The sequence below is a fragment of the Barbatula barbatula genome (assembly GCF_947034865.1).
Source record: "Barbatula barbatula genome assembly, chromosome: 10".
In the NCBI taxonomy this organism is placed as follows: domain Eukaryota; kingdom Metazoa; phylum Chordata; class Actinopteri; order Cypriniformes; family Nemacheilidae; genus Barbatula; species Barbatula barbatula.
Window position 1 is genome coordinate 227,102 of NC_136773.1, and position 19,678 is coordinate 246,779.

Below are 19,678 nucleotides of genomic sequence, written 5' to 3' on the forward strand. Positions count from 1 at the left end.
TCTGCCAATTAAAACAAATGTTTATTTTATTAAAATACAATTCCTATGACAGTCACTAAAAGGTACCTTCCAATACAGTTACCAACACGGGCCAAGAAAAGGTACGTAAAAGAACAAACAATGTAAACACTACGGGCAGCCTTGGATCGTAAAAAAAGGCACAAACAAGGAAAAAGAATATTGCCCCACCTAAAACAGAAATCACTCACTATAACCAACCACACACACTGGTGTTGCCCCCTGAACAACAGGGAATGAGAAACTCACTTGTGTTAAACACTGCACCCCAACAAGAGGTGGGTAAAATACCCTTTCTACGAGTGGCCACAGGAGCCCCGAGCACTTACAATAAGTACAGTTACCCACAAACAAAAATAAATAAATCAATAATTACTGGTTCTTCAGTGAACTTCCTCAATGGGAAGCACTTCGTCTACAAACACAGATGGGGTAAGCCAAGGACGAAAACCAAAACACCCAAATTATAGCAATCACTGAGAGAAATTGTCACAAAACAAAAACATTAATGAAAATAAAGCATTCAGAATAGAAACAAAACATTCAAAATAGAAACAAAACATTCAAAATAGAAACAAAACATTCAAAATAGAAACAAAACAGCAGCGTAATCCGGGGCAGTGCGTCTTGCCATTAAAGATACGCTTGCACAGTCAGAACTGGATGCAAGCCTGTTATACACATCCCTCCGACTGCGTTCACGATCCGTCTAGCTGCACTTGAAAGGTGTAATGACTGCAGGACACAAACCTTACATTATACACTAATATTATAAAATCACATTCTACATATCACTCGTAAGATCACATTCACACTGATTCACGTACCTGATCAAACAATGAATGGGAAGATATGCTTACACGGCTCAGCTGGACGCAAGCCTGTTATGCATGTCCCTCTGACTGCGTTCTCAACCAGTCAAACACATCTGTACAGGTTCTAGCTGCACTAGCACTGTGTAATGACTGCCTGAAACAAACTTTAAATTATACACTAATATATGACAACAAACCACATATCACTCACTCACATACCTGATTGACCAATACCCAGACTAAATGCCCCGAACCACACGACTCCACTAGGAACAGGCGACCAGGATGCAAAGAGTAACGCATACCCAACCATTTGAATACTGCCTTTTTATTTAGAGCAATCATGGTAATTAGTCACCAGCCGGTTACCTGACACCACTAAATCTACTGGGTAGATACTGCCAGTTCTCCAACAGGGGGAGTTATAGGGAGATTTCTATTCCACTACACAACAATGTGGTTCCATTAATGTGGAAATCTGCCAGAGTTACACCATTACACAAGGGCGGCGATGCACTTGATCTTAACAATTACAGACCTATTTCTATCATCAGTAGTATAGCAAAAGTGTTTGAAAAACTAATATTTAAACAATTATTCAAATATATCGATTAATTTTCAATGTTGTCACCAAATGGTGCAATCTTTATGGTGGTTCTATCTTACCAAGGCTTTTGATATGGTTGATCACTATTTGCCTCTTGACAAATTATATGCAATAGGCCTCTATAGAAACTCTCTTCTCTGGTTTAACTCTTATCTCCATTGTAGACGTCAGCATGTCTATGTTAATGGTTGTGTATCGCAGTCCTTAATAATGGAGAAAGGTGTTCCTCAAGGTTCTTCATTAGGACCTCTTTTATTTTCTTTATTTATTAATGACCTACCTTTAATTTGATCAGACTGTCGTATTCATCTATATGCAGATGACACAGTGATTTATACATCCAATGAGTCTGTCAGAGGATTGACAGAGATCCCTAACCAGAGGAGGATATATATTCAGAACATTCTGAGAAAACCGTTTGGTCGAGGCACAATATCTCACCACTCTCCGATCATCTCGCTTTGTGTGGGTTCCGAGCACCTCGAGAGGAGGTTGTTCTGGGTGCTTGAGGGTTCGACAGCAGATCTTGTACTGGGCAGACCTTGGTTAATCCAATACAACCCCATAGTCAACTGGCAGACTGGAGAGATACGGTTTTCCCACACGTCCCCGGCAATCATACCACGTAAGGCGCAGCCCAGACCTGTACGGATACGTCCCAAGTTGTCCTGTCAGTCGACCACAGTGGAGACCCCGGAATCCGTCCAAAACCCTGAGGTACCCCAGCACTATCATGAGTACATGGATGTGTTTTCCAAGCCGAAGGCCTCCGAACTACCTCCTCATACCTCCTCCTCCTGCTACCTGGCGCCGTCATGCCCAAGGGACGGATCTATCCACTATCGATTCCGGAGCGGAGTGCCATGGAACAGTATGTCAAGGAGGCTCTTCGACAAGGATTCATCCGACCATCTGTCTCCCCTGCCGCTTCCAACTTTTTCTTCGTTGGGAAGAAGAACCAACACACCAAATGTTTCACCTACCCGTTACCTTTGATCCCTGCAGCCCTAGAACAACTACGAGGAGCCACTCTTGTTTCGAAATTAGAACTCCGTAGTGCCTATAATTTGCTTCGAATACGGGAAGGAGACGAGTGGAAGACGGCTTTTGTAACACCCACAGGCCACTACGAATACAGAGTAATGCCACTTGGCCTGGTCAACGCACCGACGGTCTTCCAAAACTTTATGAACGAGATCTTTAGAGATGTTCTGGGTTGATTCGTGTTGGTAGATGATATTCTTATCTATTCCCGATCCCTAGCCGACCACAAGGAGGATGTCTGCATAGTCCTGCAACGCCTTCGAGATTACCACCTCTACTTGAAGTTAGAAAAATGTGAGTTTCATGTAAAGACCATTCATTTTTTGGCTATATAATCTCGAACAACCAGGTTACCATGGATCCCTGCAAGGTAGAGGCGGTACGGAGATGGCCGGTGCCACAGACGGTGAAAGAGCTACAACGTTTTCTAGGCTTTTCAAATATTTACCGATGGTTCATTGCTGGATCAGTTAAATTGCAGCACCCCTCTCTACGATGACTGGGAAGAAACCCAAAAGCTAACCTCTAAGCTGGACGCCACCCGCTGACGCCACCCCCCTTTTTCCCGTGGACCCCTGGACCTTTTGCGGTGATGGCTGTTGACCACTGGTACCGGGAAAGTAATAAGGTTTGGGGCTCAGCTCATCGTCAACTCCAGCAGGCTGTACACCGGCAAAAGAGGTACGCCGATGCCCGCCGGTCCCCCACACCCACTTTCACGACAGTCAACCTCAGGTTGGTTGTCAACCAAGGATCTACGCCTGCGGCAACCTTGCCGGAAGCTGGGCCCCAAATTCATCGGCCCATTCCCCGTCATCCGTCAGATCAACCCCGTGACGTATCGACTAAAGCTTCCCCGTCACTACCGGATTGCGCCCTCCTTCCACGTCTCCCTCCTAAAACCCTATATTAACCTCTCCTCTGATTCTTCCACAGAATCAACCGTAGCACTCAATCGGCCACCTCCACCGCTCGACGCCACCCAGCAGGTATACCGGGTAGCGGAGATACTAGACTCACACCGACGCCAGGGCCACCTTCAATATCTGGTGGAATGGGACGGATACGGTCCGGAGGAGAACTCCTGGGTCCCTTGGGCAGATATCATCGACCCACTCCTGTTAATCGAATTTCACCAGCAACATCCAGATTGCCCCAAGCCTATCTTGGATTGTTAATGCACCACACATGTTTTCAATTTGTTCCACACTATTTAAGCCTGAGTTTCTCACTGAGTTTCTGTTGAGCGTTGTTGTCATCAGTTTAGTTTTGTCTCGCACAATGGATTATATGGATGTAAATGCTTGGGATTATTGTACCTGAAATCCTATGTTGGATTACACACTGACTTTTGCCAAAATTATTATTTTGTAATATCATTCGGGGGACAGATACGGTCTCTATATATTTGGAAGCAGAAACGTTGAGTGGGAGGAACACAGACTATGGTTAAAGTTTTGATTTACAGATGGGAGAAGTTGTCATCTGCATCCTGATGTTGTTCACCCCCGCATGCAGCACGACAGCTCAGACGTTAGTTTTGTCCTTCAGGAACGCAGGTACCTGGGCAGAGACATCAAGAATACAAGCACCAGGAAAAGAAGGAGTGCGCACCTTACCTTTAGTGGAGGAAGCGCGTACGTTACGGACGATTGAGTCTCCGATGACCACAGCGGCAAAGCGGCAAAGCGGTTCCTGGTGGGGATCTCGAAGACTGGTTGCGGAAACATGCGGAGTAGAAGTAGTAGAAGTATTATAATCGTGATGAAAACTTACCGCAATCGTAATCCAAAGTGATGGATCATTTGGCTGTAATGTTTCTCAGGCCTTTAAATACCCTTCAGTCTGAGAAAACATTTGACGAATTTTACATTTGTTTTGTAGATAGTGTAGGATTGTGCCAACACATTTCATACAGACGTGTTTACATTTATAGTTAGTCATTTAGCGGATGTGATGCACTTAATCTGTTGCATAAACACATGTTGGTACACTTTAACTACATTTAAAGCATTTGCACATAGTTACATATAACCTCTTACTCTTTACCCCAAAAACGAACTATTAAACACATTTAAAACACAGAATGGGTGAGTGAATCTAAACCTTTGAATTTTTCTGAGTTTTATTTTAATCGAATTGTTGAATTACTGAATCGTGTTAGTTAAAAACATAAAGGCATATTCTCAGGCCGTGTGCATGGTAATGTGTGTGTGTTTGTGTATGTGCCTTTGACAGTAATATCTCTTCATATTCCTCCAAACTCCTTATACAACGTCTTGAGGTAGAAAGCATTTGGCTGCTTACAGAAGAGAGATGGCAGCAGAGGGACTGGAATAAAGATGCAGCGATCGAACAGAAACTGCAGATGTCAAAGGCTCTTTTACAACCTTGAGGTAGAACTTAATGAAGATAAAAATAATTATTGGCCCGAAGCCCTGCTCTACCTCACCCACCCCCTCTCCATTCCCAACACCACATCTCGCTGACCTACTTTCCCTAATAGAGAATGATTCTTCTGTCTTTGGGTCACAAAGTGTGTGTCTGTGTGTGTGTGTGTGTGCGTGTGCGCGTGCGTGTGTGTGCGTGTGTGGTAACTTCATAACGATTCCAAGTGACAGGTTGTTTTATTGATGGAAGAGCAGATGAACAGTAACTCAGTGACTTAACGCCTCTTGTATCTTCCCTCATTATTTGGATATGTAAGGTTATGACTGAAAATGTCTTCTTCTAGAGAAAACATTGATTATATGTATATATTTTATATATTTGTTCATTAATACATACATCACATAATTTCAATAGCCTTCAATTATGTATAATCATTTCGGAGTGGCCTGTCTGTTTGTGCCACATAAAAGACAGTTTGGAAAAGGTGACTTTGAATGTACCACTTTGTGGCAGAACAGGAAAAAAATGTTGTCCTGTGGTTAAAGAGATGTTTGTGTGTTTGTGTCATATGTTTGTAGACAGATACATAATAAAAGTTAGTATAATTTCAAAATGACTATATATAGTGTTTTTTAAGAATTTAAGAAGTCTGCTTTGATAGCTATGTGGTCAGTGTGCCGATATGTCCACCCTATTTTTTACGCAAGTGCGGACACTATTTTTGAACTTGAATGTGCGAGGCTTCGGTTGAGCCACTAAAGCATATGGTGAGTCTATATGTTCAGTGCCACAATCGACAGAATACAGTCTCCAGTTTGATATTTTAACACATACAGTATCTTCTGCCATTGCCAAACAAAAACACTTACGACAGCCGTAGATAAACACAATATAACGGATGGACTGAACAGAAACCATCATCAAAAACGCTTGCGTTTCACTTCATAACACTTAAGATTAAAAAACGACTGTCTTTTGTTGGTGTAGATTATGGTTTGGGTCTTAAAAATTTCACGTAAGCCCAAATCAGAAACTCGGGAACAAGGTTATTTTTCAGATAGCGTTTTCTTTTGAGCGAATAGGATATGCTAGCTAACTTTGTTAGTTATACAACCAGCAGTTAACTATCAGCCAGAAACTCAAGGAAAGTGTTTGTCATCTCTTCTTCTTTAGTCGTCACAAGTGCATTAGTATAAAGGAAAAACAGAACAGTGAGAAGGGTCATGTTATGTGTCAGGTTTGTGTTCAAGTAAATGCATTTGATAACGTTTGCCACTGTACAGATCTATATGCTCTCAGTTTATCTTTACTATACAACACTTGGTGTCTCTGTCTGATGGGTGTAGATGTCAGGCCACTTAACTGGAGGTAATCCTATCGGTTGGTCTCTGGATCCATTGAGTGAGCGCGTACAGATCGGCCAGGTTCCTGGCGTTGAAGTTCACTTCAAAAACAATCGCGGTCCTAGACAGCACTTGTAATGCAGTCAGGGGGCTCTTTCTGCCTCCACATAAGCTCCGCCCACACAAACCTGTCACAATGTTTACTAACAGGATAGGCGTCTATAGCTTTTGCAGTTTTGACTGGCTGGCTAACATTTATTATGGAATCTAGAAAGACTGGCTTCATCTGTGCTCTTAGTGTGTGTGTGTGACATTCCCCCACTTTAACTGAGACTCATTTAATCTGCTTGATTAACTTGGATTAATGAATAAAGACAGTTAAATTGAGAGGTCATGTTCATTCTACAACAAAATGATGAATAATGTTGTAAAAGAACACTCTGAAGGCAGATGGTAAGTAACTTTAGAAATAATGATAACTGAATATACTGTACAGCATGAGTGAGAAGGCTGATGGTTTGTACTGTACCTGATGGTTGCAGAAGACCATGAACGCAGGGCTGGTGAATCCGGGAGTGAAGATGGTGACTGGAGGTGAGGATGACGGGACCAGAAGAAGACGTAAGACGAGGGATAGTCCAGGTAGGTATCACAGGTTTGAGTCTGTATGCGTAGCGAGACCAGACGATGCCTGAGTGTCTTTATGCTGCTGGTGCTGATGAGAGGCAAGTGCAGGTGATTGAGAACCTGGCATCATCAAAATGTTAATCCCGTTAGCACAATGTTAATTGCGTCGTGATAGCATCGTGTTAACAATGTGCTACTCTTGTTAGCATCATGTAAGTGACATGTTAATACATACTTAAACATGTTAATTCATGTAAACAACATACTAAGACTCTAGCCTGTTTTTTACAGACTGGGTTCACATAGGGCCAGTTGCATAAGCATAGCTGCTAAAGTAAGACTGTGTCTGAACAGCTGGTCCCACTGACTTGCAATTAGTTAAAATGAGACCAATCTACTTCTTTATATGACTGTCTTGAATAAAATTAATTGGATGACTAACTTGAAAGACTTTCAAAGACTTTCCATCATGTTAGAAATGTCTAACCTAAACCTTTCAAACTATTGTAAACTGTATAGTGTATATGTTTGTCAAGCCAGCATAATGTTTGTACTCGAACTTTACTTTCTAGTTACTAATGAATTACCAATAAAGTGACTATATTTACCGCATGTAAAGGAGAAATGCAGTAAAGCAGTCAAAAAGTCCCTCTTCACTTTTTTCCCTGCGCACTCTTTCTCCGTCCTCCTGACGCACACGCTTGCTTTCAGTGCAGAGAATGACAAGTTCTGAAAGTCTGTGCCGTGCTTGCTATATGCAGTGATTTTGGTTACTTTATAATTTTTTGGTGTACTGCAGCGCAAAGTTCAGTCTAAATAAAAAACAAATGTGCCTTTACAGACAAAGTGTTAATTCATATTTAAATGATCAAACTTTCAGTAAGTTACAAATGTTTGTAAACAGTGTACACATTCCTTTGCGAGTCACCAGCGGGTCATCTGCTACACCCCTGCCCATATAATCCCCATTGCATAACACCTCTGCCAAGATTCCACTGTGAGATTGGTAGTTGAATCAGACTCTTCCTATTGAAGCATCTAATCACAGACTAGTCGGGGTCACCCTTAGTTTCAACTGGAAATGCTGAAGAATGGAAAGGTTAATATGCATGTTTTTGTTGACTTGTTCCTTTCAAGTCATTGATCTTGTCATAAGAAAAGGTTATTGTGTGCATGTGTTATTACTGCACACTGGTCAAATATATTTCTTTCATCTTTGTTTTTTCTTGCTTAGTGTATGCTTGTTGATGACGACATTAAATGATGATAATATATTATATAGGTAAATATTAGGCCGAGATATAACTATTGGAAAATCCCCAAAAAGCAGGCAGCAGCGTGCAAAGTTTCTATTCCATTCATATTCCATTTTTGTTTGCAATTTTGCTACATCCACCTATAAAATGTTTATATATTTACAGTAGGAAATGTACAAAATATCTTGATGGAACATAATATTTACAGTATATCCTAATGAGATTTTGTTCATTTTGACCCATACAATGTATTTTGGTTTGAATTCAGTGATTTATTTCTTACATATACAGTATAATTCAATATTATTCATTTAACATCTTCATTCCATTATAAATGTTCTGCTGGTTGTATTTGGTTCAAGCACTTCTGTGTTGAAAAACTGAAACAGGAAGTTGTTCTGGGCCAGCGTTGGGTTCGTGTTTTTATGAAGTGGTCTATATGAAGATTATAGGTCAATATAATCAAACAATGAGGTGAACATCATTACAGAACACAACATTAAAAATACAGACACATTTCGCTGATAGGGGTCAGACTTGTTGTTTAAAGTTTTCTAGCAACGGTGCTTTATAAAAACACACCATGTCCTTAATGAAATATATTGTAAGGCTTTCAATGATTCAGCTTTAGCATTGTGTATGAAATTCTTAATATTATAACATAAGGATTTTATAATGCAAAATGTATTCCTGCAGGTGTTGCGCACAAATTCATGATTAATGTGAAAAAATATAAATGTGAAATATCGCAGATCCATATTCAAATATTAGGCTTGTCTTGAAAATTCAGATGGCTGGATACAATTAAAACAGATGGAGAAAGTGTGAAGCGTGTGTATGTGGGGGGGGGGGGCTTTCACAAACTGCTCATGATTTTCAGACAGGACCGTTCATGTAAAGGAGAACGAGATACACGCAAAACAGAGGTGAGAGAATGAACTGGAAAAGCAAATTAATCACAAGATACAAACAAATGGAAGTGAGCACAAAGAGCCGCCTAAGACACAGTGAGAGACAGCAGAGGGTCCTGTCGGAGAGGATGGGGGAGAGAGAGAAAGGGAGAGGAGGAGGTGCTGGTGGGGAGGTGTGATCTTTGGGTGGAAAAGCAGGGAATCGGCTCTGGGGGTGGTGGATGGGGGGTGTTGGAGAGAGACAAAGAAGGCTTGAATGAGTGGAAAAGCTGTTTCAACGGGAAGCACAGAGAGGACCAAAGACAGATAAATCACAGACACAGATACATATTAGAGTGATTGACACAAACCAGGGCGGGAGCAAAGACATGAAAGAGAAATGAGGCGTGTTTTATAGTGCATGCATGAGTGCGCGAGAGAGCGAGAGAGAGAGAGACCTGGGAGGGACATGGGAGGAGAGAATTTGAGAGAGAGGGAGGGCTAAGAAGTATTTAAGTGGTGGAGCGGGGCGGCACACAAGGCTCTGAACACCCCGTGTGTGAAGGGTGGACAGACGCACATCACAGTGTACCTGTGAGAACCCACTCACCTGCGAACGCTGACATGCTGTGGGCCGCTGCCCTGGCGTGTGCCCTGCTGACTGTGGTGTCGTGGGGCAGCACGGATCCGGCCGGCTTCTACCCACGCTTCAACCCCTTCTTCTTCCTGTGCACTCACCACGGTGAGCCGGAGGGTCCGGCGGGGGCCGAGGGAGGAGGCGAGGTGCTGCTCACCTTTCAGATAAACGGAAACCCCTCGGCGTACATCCCGGGACAGGAATATCAAGGTGAGTCCCTGTTTTGACCCTTAATCATTTCTCTGAATGTCTCAATGCGCTCGTATATCATACCTTTCCAAGAACCAAGTACTTTATTACGGCACGCCAGCGTGATTCTGTTTTTGAGAAATATAGCCACAGCAGTTTAGAGCCTTTCCAGTTGAGAAAAGAAAGAAGGACTGTAAAAGTGTGTGTGTGTTTATGTAAGAGTATTGATGTGAAGTTGAACTTCAAGATCTTCTGTGCTGTGTGATCCCAGTGCTCATGTGTGGGCGGTTTATCCTGAAGCCAAAACTACACAAACATCCACAGCAACTCCAAAAGAGCACAACAGGTGCAACTCGCTAGCTCGCTCTCTCTCTCTCTATGTGTGTGTCTGAATAAACCTGAACCGACAACATGGAGGTTAATATCAGATATAAAGAATTCAATCGAAGTGTCGTCATGACATCAACTATGAACTAGTTCAGTTTGAGAACTCTTTCAGCAGTCATGAGACTAGGAATCTGAGAGTTTTTTTCTCACTGCTGAGATCCGCATTTGTTTTCCTTAAAAAAATGTGCTTTCGATGTAGTCGAAGAGCGGGCGCTGTTCATTACAGCAGAACAGAAGCACCAGGTCTTGTGTTCTCAGCTTTATCTTCTGTATGCAGACCGGTGAGATCTACCGGGACGTGTGCGTGTGTTTGGCAGGATTTTGGGGAAATTTGAAAGACAAAGAGAAAAATATTTTTTAAGGAGACCATTGTGTTAAGAATGGCAGTGAGATGGGCAGACCAGGATTGGTTATCGAAATTATTATGAAATCATAGAGAAATCAGCAAACAATGCTGCAGATGAAAGTAAGTGATCATTTTCATCTTTCACCGTTTAGAGGCAGGACAGAGTTTATGAACCCGCAGACCACCCTGATGTCCACCTAGAACTATGATCACTACATTACACTGAAAATGTCAAAATTCACCTGGCTAAATGGTTATTCTGTGTTAGAAAGAGATTAGTGGTGAACACTAGAGCTGTCAGTCATTCATGAAGGAAGGTCAATGCTCCGTATTTCAATTCTGAGGAAGGGGTGGACTTCTCATATACCACCCATCGAGACACTGGGCTCAGATCAAACCCCCTGACTTCCTTTTCACCTAAAATCATCACTGAGGCAGACAATCATGCAGATGTCACCTGTGAGAAGGTTTCTAAAGGGTTCTTTTTCAGGCTGCGTGGTTCTATTAAGGACTGGAAGGTTTATTGGGAGGCATCAACTGTTCTAAAAAAAGTTTAGAGTGTGACACGGACGTGATTTACCTTACTGTCATCAGATTACACAATCCTGTCATTCTCATGTTCATTAAGTGCAGAAAACATAAATCAGCCACTTCTTCTCTGAAGCTCTGTGCGATGAAAGCCATTAGCCACACTTGAACACAGAGTCGTACTGACCAACAAACGCCAAGAGAATTTTGTTAAATGCATTTCAGATGACAGTGTGCCTTCCTAGACAAATGAAGTTCAGATTTTGACACATTTGTGAGGCGTTAAATAACAACTGCTCTCAGTGCATGCACAAATGAGTTCACTCCAGATATGTGGCGATGCTTCATGAATGGTTTTGCTGGTCATTGTGGTGGTTTTCTGCATAATGTGATAGCTGTTTAATGCGCGCGAGGCCACGGCTGATGGCTGCCTGCTTGGCTCCTAATGTGACAGTGAAACACGGCTCAGAATTAATCCGTTGCATCTGGCCATGGGCTTCACCCTGGATAGTCATGATGGCAGTCTAACATGCCAGAGAGATGCTCGTACTATGCCAGGTAGTCATTAAACTCAATACGAAACGGCAACACAATGATGCCAGCGTGCACACAAAGCTGCTAGCCATCTGTGGGTGACTGGACTATCAAGGCGACTGATAACTATCACAAACCTGCAAGGTCGAATTGTTTCCAATGAGCAAACAATAGACACGTGACTTTTTTGTAAGTGATTGTGGATGTGAGGCTGGTGCTCATTTTACACAGTCACTGATATTAGAGGCCATTCACACAAGAACGTTTTCAACTAAAAACTGAAAACTTTTTAATGCGTATTGGCTGCTCATTTACATGAAAATGGCACCCTCTATACATAGTATCGAGTCCATTCGAGTTTTAGTTTTCTCATGCACCCCATGTTGAATTTTTGGGATGTCATTATTTCGCTAACCGTAGAGTAGAGGGTGGACAGTAGAGACTTGAAACTCAGTACATATGCTAATTAGAACGGGTCTCAAAGTTCAAGTTTTTAAAAATGACGGCATTATCGTTTACGTGTAAACTCTGAAGGCGGCATTTCCAAACATCACATGCATGCTTATTACACGTTCTGTAGGCATGAGCGAGGATTCCCCAAACAATAATAGCGCCCTCTATGCTGCATGTTGGTACCGCGTGACATACTTATCATTTCTCCAGCAACAAGTAGATTTAATGCACCACTACAACCAGCAGAGACAGTGTTTATAAGCACACTACTATAAACACACATACACGCCTACATAGTGTATTGAAAGAGCTTTTAGTTTAAAACGTACGCAAGCACCTAGGGTTTCTTCATAGCACAACAGCGCTATCCACTGGCCTGACCTGCATAATACATTGTTTCTGTTCATTTTCCTGGATCCATGTAGATCGTTTTGATAATGCTGCCATGTGTACGTGGAACTTAAAATGTGTTTTTGTTATTGTATAAACATACTCTTAGTTACGGAAATACAGATTTACATTTACATTTAGTCATTTAGCAGATGCTTTTATCCAAAGTGACTTACAGACGAGGAAACATTGGAAGCAATTATAACAACATAATGTTTGTCTCGTTCAGAATTGAAAAACACTTCCGAATTTTTTTCAAAATAGTGTTATCATCATTACAATGCAATCGATAAACACTGTCATGTTGTGGCGGTGATGATGTATTTTTAAATTTAAAATCTTTCTACTATTTTTTGACAGTATTATTTTAATATTTTTGTTAAGCATAACGATCTGTTGAATTCATTCAATAATGTTACATATATTCTCAAAATGTATCTCCGCAAATGCAAAACAGCATTGTGATCCTTAATTTTAATTGTTTATTGCAAATTAACATCATATAAACAAGCACAATAAACCAGTCGAGATTCTTACAACAGTCTAATATGAATTACTGCTGTATACGACTGGTTTTATTTTCTGTGTTTATGATGCAAGTGCTGAGCAGTGATCCAGGTCTACTAAACATCAAACTTCTGCTTTAAAAGAATCATTCTGTGTCTTCTAAAATCCACATATTGCATCATTTGTTTATACCTTTTTTTGAAGACAAAACAAAAAGAGTGTCGTTTATCACACAGAAAGTCAAGCCTCCTTTGATCAGAATACAAATGATCTGCTACACTCTTTCTAACATGTCAAACGTCTGAAACCTGGAGCTCTTTAAGAGCACAATGATTTTCTTCCCATTGGTTTTTACACAGAGAGAACTTCATACAGAATATATAATAAACAAGAACACACACACACACACACCAAAGGCTACAATAAAAATACTGACTTTAACAAGGCATAACACTCTTATATTTACTTTATAATAAATCATATAAATATGTTGAAATTATGTACAGGTTTTAAATACAACATTTTCAAATCCATTTCATTTCGTTTGTTGGCGTTTCACAGCAGTGAATATCAATGTTTCATGAAAAGGGTTCAAGGAACCTTGTTTGGAGGACACATGCGTCTCTCTGAAGCCTGAATGAAAACACCAGGCCTCCCTCCTGTTTTTCTTTGGCATCTTTCTTTAATCTGAGCCCGGGGCAGTGTGTGTCAGCTGAGCTGATAACATTGATCCATTAACCCCGACAGAAAACACCAACAACAGACGAGTAGCAGAACTCAACACAGCCGTTTAAAGAAGTACACGTTTCTCTTTTTTATTAGACTTGAAATGTGGATTGAGGCCAGTCAGCGAGCAATGACCAGAACAACCTTTACAGCCATCAGCAGCTCACTGACAACGATTCTGATTCTTCCGCCTGCATCCTCAACATGAGAAGCGCTCATACTCTTCCGTATCAACCGACCATGAAGATGTTAAACGCTCTCTCATTTGTTTGGATGACAGCTTCGGCTGAATGAATACATGTACAGAGTATCTGACCTCTGATGACAGATGTCACATGATACACAACAGACAGAAAGAGAAAAGTATTGTTCATTAATATTCTGTGTGGGAGCTTTAGCAGAACATTATGAATTCCTTCCTAGTTTGGGGAGCAGTTTACTTACAGAGACTATTTCTTTAGCTTAAAGTGAAGTGTCGTTGCTCTCTTGAAAGCCAGTTATGAACATTTTTTCAGTCTTGTTTTCTGCTCGATTCTGTCAGTCACAATTGGGTATGTGCCAAGGCACGGACAATTGCTTTAAAGGAAATGACAAATTCTTCCGAATAATAGAAATATTATATTGTACTGTGAATGCAGGGCTCCACTGACACATAAATATACACCATAATGGAATTGAGGGATCTTTACTGGTTCCTTTCACTCCACATAGGTCGGACAGGAGAAACGTCCAAGGAAACAACAACACAATATAAGCAACATGAACACATTTAAGTGTCGAGATGCTGAGCTGGGACGGACTGTCATGGATGGTGTAGGAAGAACCCAAGTGCAGGCAGACGCAGGGATGAAGGGGTTAACAAAAAGTTTATTATATAATAAACACAAAACAAAAACCCACGAGGGGGTAAAACAAGACAGGAAAAATAATAATAACAACTAGGACACGGACTAACTAGACTGAGGGAATAAACACTTAGGACAAAACTAGACTAACTCACCAAACACGAGGTAAACAGAATTTGACAAGAGCAAGGCGGGGTAAGGCAAGACACGATGCGAGGTAATACACAATACAGATACAGACTGGGTAGAGCATACAATGAAGGAGCACAGGACAATGAACAGAGGATGTTTTAAAGGGGAACAAACACAGGATAATTAATAAGGTGGCAAGTCAAAATCTAGACAAAGCCATGTCTTTCTCACACAAAACCTAAGGCTATGCCATGACTCCACTGCAAGACCAAGAATAAACATGACATGATAGCGGAATCATGACATGGACATTCATTCGAGTAAACGTTTTAAGGTACAGAGAAATTGTTTAAGACTTACATGCACATGCACACTATTTATGTACTCAATGCATCCGATTCATGGGTGAATCGCTTTCAATCAGTTTATTTCAGTGAATTGAAGAATTCCGTTGAGGAACCCAAATGATTTGATTCTTGAGTTATGAGGGGTTATTCCAGAAAGCTGGTTATGTGACATACCCGGGTAAGTTTAGGTGTAGGTTAGCTGATGACCTCAACTTTCAGTTCCAAAAATGGAGATTAGTTTCAGGATATGTAAGTAACCACAGCAACTCCCTCTGAAGATAACCAACTCCAGGTTAACAAACCCTAACCATGCGTCAATACACATATATATCGATTAAACTCGATATTTTGGTTTGTTTTTCGCACATCATTCTCGTCGCTTCAAATAAATTCAACTGAGCCACTATGAGCGGATGGACCAATGTCACCATGTCTTTAGTGCTTTTCTGGACCTTGACAACAACTATAATCATGATGTCTATGAGGAGGCCTGGAAATCTTTTGGATGTCTCCTAAATATCTTCAATTGTGCTCCGAAGACACCGGAAGTTCTCTAAACATGTTAAACGACATGTGGGGGAGTAAGAAATCACACAAAATAGATTTTGGGTGAACTTCCCCTTCAAACGTGTTCTGGAACCGACATACCCAGAGTTAGGGTTTAGCTAACGTTAACGCTGCTTCTGGAATACACCCCTGCTCACTGATCCAATGATCCTGTTTTAGCTCATTACCAAATGTCTCTTACTATTTAAAACGTATTTATTCACTTAATAATAAGAACAACAACATTATTAACATAACAACATTAAAAATAGTTATATAGTTTTAAATGTAGAATTTCTGGTAATTTAATAACCTGGGTGCGCTTCCCTAAAGATTCCCATTGTTCAGTGATTCTGTGTTTCACAAAACCATCGTTCCAACAAACATTGGCAAACATCACAGCAAAGCTGCATGGTTGGAGCCGCAACTCTAGCGCTTTGGTTAGAAGCATACCTGTAGTTCCTTATTATTCTGACATGTAGACACATTCAATATCAATGACTCCAAATATATTGTCACTGTTCTTCTGAAACCTTGTATTTTTAATGAGTTCTAAACACTTTTTATTGGATAGATATTTTCAAAACCCAGTGACAAACATAAAGCATGGCTAATAGTAATGATTCGGCAGCGATATACACGTTACATTTGATTTATTTTAGTGTGTCAGAAGAATTTCTGAGAAATGAGCATGTGCACGGACCCATGGGCTCCTTGACTTGTGAATGAATAAAACATCTTGAAATAAATAAACAGAGAACAAAAATATGATATGTGTTGCTCTTTACAGCAATAATCTAACATTAATTCTATCTGAACGGATTCATTAGGGGATGCCATTACTCCACCACCTGTGTGATGTCATCAGCCAGATTGTTGATGGTTGATGGTGGTTCGTCTATGTTTTTGGCAAACAGTGTTGACTAGGGAGTTATATTCTCTAACAATGCATCGTACTTTGGTGGTTAAGCAGCGAGTTATGTCCTACTAAACAGGCAAGATTTACATTAAGGGAATTTTATATTTAAATGTAATGATTGGACAACATTTTTATGGTCCTGCACCAAACTTATTCCCACTGCTCTGCACATTTTGCATATCTGCCTAATCTAACACACTTGACTGAAATCATCAGCTCATTAAGGGAAAGATCCATGAAGTGTGATGCAGATCCATGAAGTGATGTGCAGAGCAGTGGGTCCCCAGGAACAGGTTTGGAAACCACTGCCCCGAAGACATAATGTAGTGCAATCAGGATGTGTAGCATAACAAACATGTTTCCGGAAAGAATCGCCTACTCAGGCTTTAGGGCATAGTTTTCCAAATGGGGGTTCGCCGAGGGAATAGCAGGGGGTTCATAAGCAGGGTCAGATAATAATGGTGGCTTTAGGCAAAAATGCCACCAAAATGCACAAAATAGAAGATAAAAGTAAAAAAATCCATAAACTGTCTGTCTGCGTAGTAGAAAAGATTTGAATGTGTTGTGTTATAAAACATTTAAAATGATGATTACAATATTAAGAGGAATAATAATAAATCTTTAAATCTTCTAGTTCTCTCTACCGGGGCCTGCTTTTATATTGATGCCATGTCATGTGCTCTTCTGACTCAGTTTAAAGATAACGGAATCAGCCTTAAGTTTTGTTTTTGTACTTTTTATAATAATTTACATTTTCATACATAGCATTTAAAATGACATTAATCCTAAATATTATGTATTATGTAAGCCATTTCAGATGCAGTTCATTATTCTGAGAATTCAGTATTTGAAATAAAAGAAAATGCAACTCCTAAAAAGGTTATTGGAAAATTGCTCTTATAAAGATATAAAAAGATCTAATGACAGATGTAATGTAAATGTTTAACAATAATCTGGTGTTTGGGAAACCCTGTATTACGTAAAAGACCCCAAAATTTTTTTTGTTTAAACTAGTGTTGGATGAGGAATACAATCCATATTAAATCCATGTTTTTTGTCTATTAATAATAATGAATGATCTGTAGTAAATAAATAAACAACAGAATATGTTTTATGCCTATGTTCTTTGTTTTCGATGGTTTTACTAAAGTAACAGTATTAGTACTGTAACCATGTTTTTTTTGGGTGTATTGACATTTGTTTAACCACAGTTTTACTACAAATGTTACGCTTAAACTATGGTTCATGGTGTGGTTTACTACAAATACCACAGTAAAACCATGGTACATTTTCATAAGTGACGAGCATTCTTTCAGGAAAAGACTTCTTTACAGACCAAAATCACATGCATTTGAGATGGTCACTGTGGGTTCAATGACTAGCGAGATTTGAAACTGAAATGCCATCAATAGTCCGGCTCTACAGTGACAGAACAATAAATCACGTTAAACACTACAGTATATTCATGTGCTGGATGTACCGGGTAGAGAACTGGATGAGGTTATAGGATATTCTTGCAACGGAAGGCAGGACGTATACGGCAGATTTATTTATATATTTAGTCGTTGTGAAAGAGTGGAATATGGATAATGCACTGTTGAGCTTAAGAAAACTACAGTTTGAAGAAGGGCCTAGCCTTGAGGAAGGCAGGTGAAACCTAATTACTATTCTCTTTGATCTCTGGCTGTTTGCCAGAGATCGGGCTGTTGACCCGGCTTTTACATTTACATTTATTCATTTGGCAGATTCTTTTATCCAAAGCGACTTACAAGTAGTTATTTACAGTGTCACATTACTGCAGAGCAATCAGGGGTAAGGTGTCTTGCTCAAGGGCTCTTCAGTCATGACCTGCTGGCACTGAGATTCAAACCTTCTGATCACAAGACCAACGCTCAAACCACTAGACCACAACTGACCTTTTATTTCAGCTCTTTTCCTGTTTTTCAGATGAATTACCTTTTTTTGCAATAAATATTGGTTTACTACAACAATGCACCTGTTTTCAACCGGTGACAACTTTACATTGTATGTCATGATTTACATCAAAAGGTGGTCATGCGACACGATCGAGACCCGTTGAGTTTTAATTTGTGCTAACGTCACACAGGCACTGCGAGAAACACGTCAAAGCAATGGGCCGTGAGTTTCCACAGTATGTTAATGGAAGAGATTTGAAACGTGTTCTGGGTGCCCGGGTGCATCGAGCTCTGGAGGAGGAAATGATCTAGCTGTGTGGGAGTATGAAGGTCCGTCAAGGGTGGAACTGTCATCATTTAGACATTTCCTGTTTTCTGTGAGAGCCCTTGTTTTATTAACAGGTGGAATCGGTGAAAGGGACTTTCTTTATGTTTGACTTTCTGCCTGAGTATCTGCGGTTGCATTGCTTGGTTTAAGCTGGAGCTGAAGGCACATGGAAGTGATTACCGTCTTCTCGCTGAGTACGGACATTCACGCCCGCGCTGGCAGATGGAGTGATATTTCTCCACACACAAATGCTTGTTAGTTTTGTCATTTTTTCATCACAAGAAGAAAGAAACGAAACAGAAGAGTGAAAGTGGATTGGGTGGTTTTCAGTTGAGTTATTTGCATAGTTCATTTCCAGCACAGCAAGAGCTCTGCTTATCACTTTTCCAGAATCCTCTTCCCTCCATCAGCGGCATGCTGTGGGAGCGTAAACACAGAAAATTTCACAGGGCTAACACTTAAGTGACTGTCACTGTCTCTAGCAGCACACATAGACCATTTAGTTTCAATTGAAGCTAAACTGACAACTGAGCCTACATACTGTATATACGGTAACCCTAACATTGCATCTCCCTGATTGTGCTTTATGGGCATGTAAAGAACAAAACAAGAAGTCAGTTTGTTTTTATGAAGCATTATTGTGTTATTGACATATGAGGCCTATTTTCACGATCTTAGCTCATGGTTTAAAGCGCATGGCGCAGGTGCATTCAGGGTGTGTCCGAATACACTTTTGCTAGTTAAACGGCGGGAAAACGCCTATAGGCGCATATTCCTAACGTTTCTCAAAATAACTAAACAAATATTGCGTCATTGGCCTTAGACTCTAGAGCAGGTTTGAGTCGTTCTATGACGCAGTCTGTTTTCAGTTCCTCAAAATAGCAATGCGCCAATAATGTACCTGAGCACACCTCTTTTTTACACCAACACGAACATGGCCGCACAAATGAGCGCAAA

The 19,678-nt window shown here is 40.6% G+C and overlaps 1 protein-coding gene across 1 annotated transcript in view; it reads left to right on the forward strand.

The window, feature by feature from the left end:
* Positions 1-6,766: 6,766 nt before the first annotated feature.
* The window catches only part of reln (reelin), a gene marked incomplete at its 5' end in the record, with an annotated part of 132,366 nt that continues 119,454 nt past the window's right edge, over positions 6,767-19,678 (forward strand). Inside the window, 2 exons of the mRNA XM_079465327.1 lie at positions 6,767-6,860; positions 9,557-9,838. Coding sequence (XP_079321453.1) covers positions 6,767-6,860; positions 9,557-9,838 — 376 coding nt within the window. The remainder of the gene's footprint in view (positions 6,861-9,556; positions 9,839-19,678) is intronic.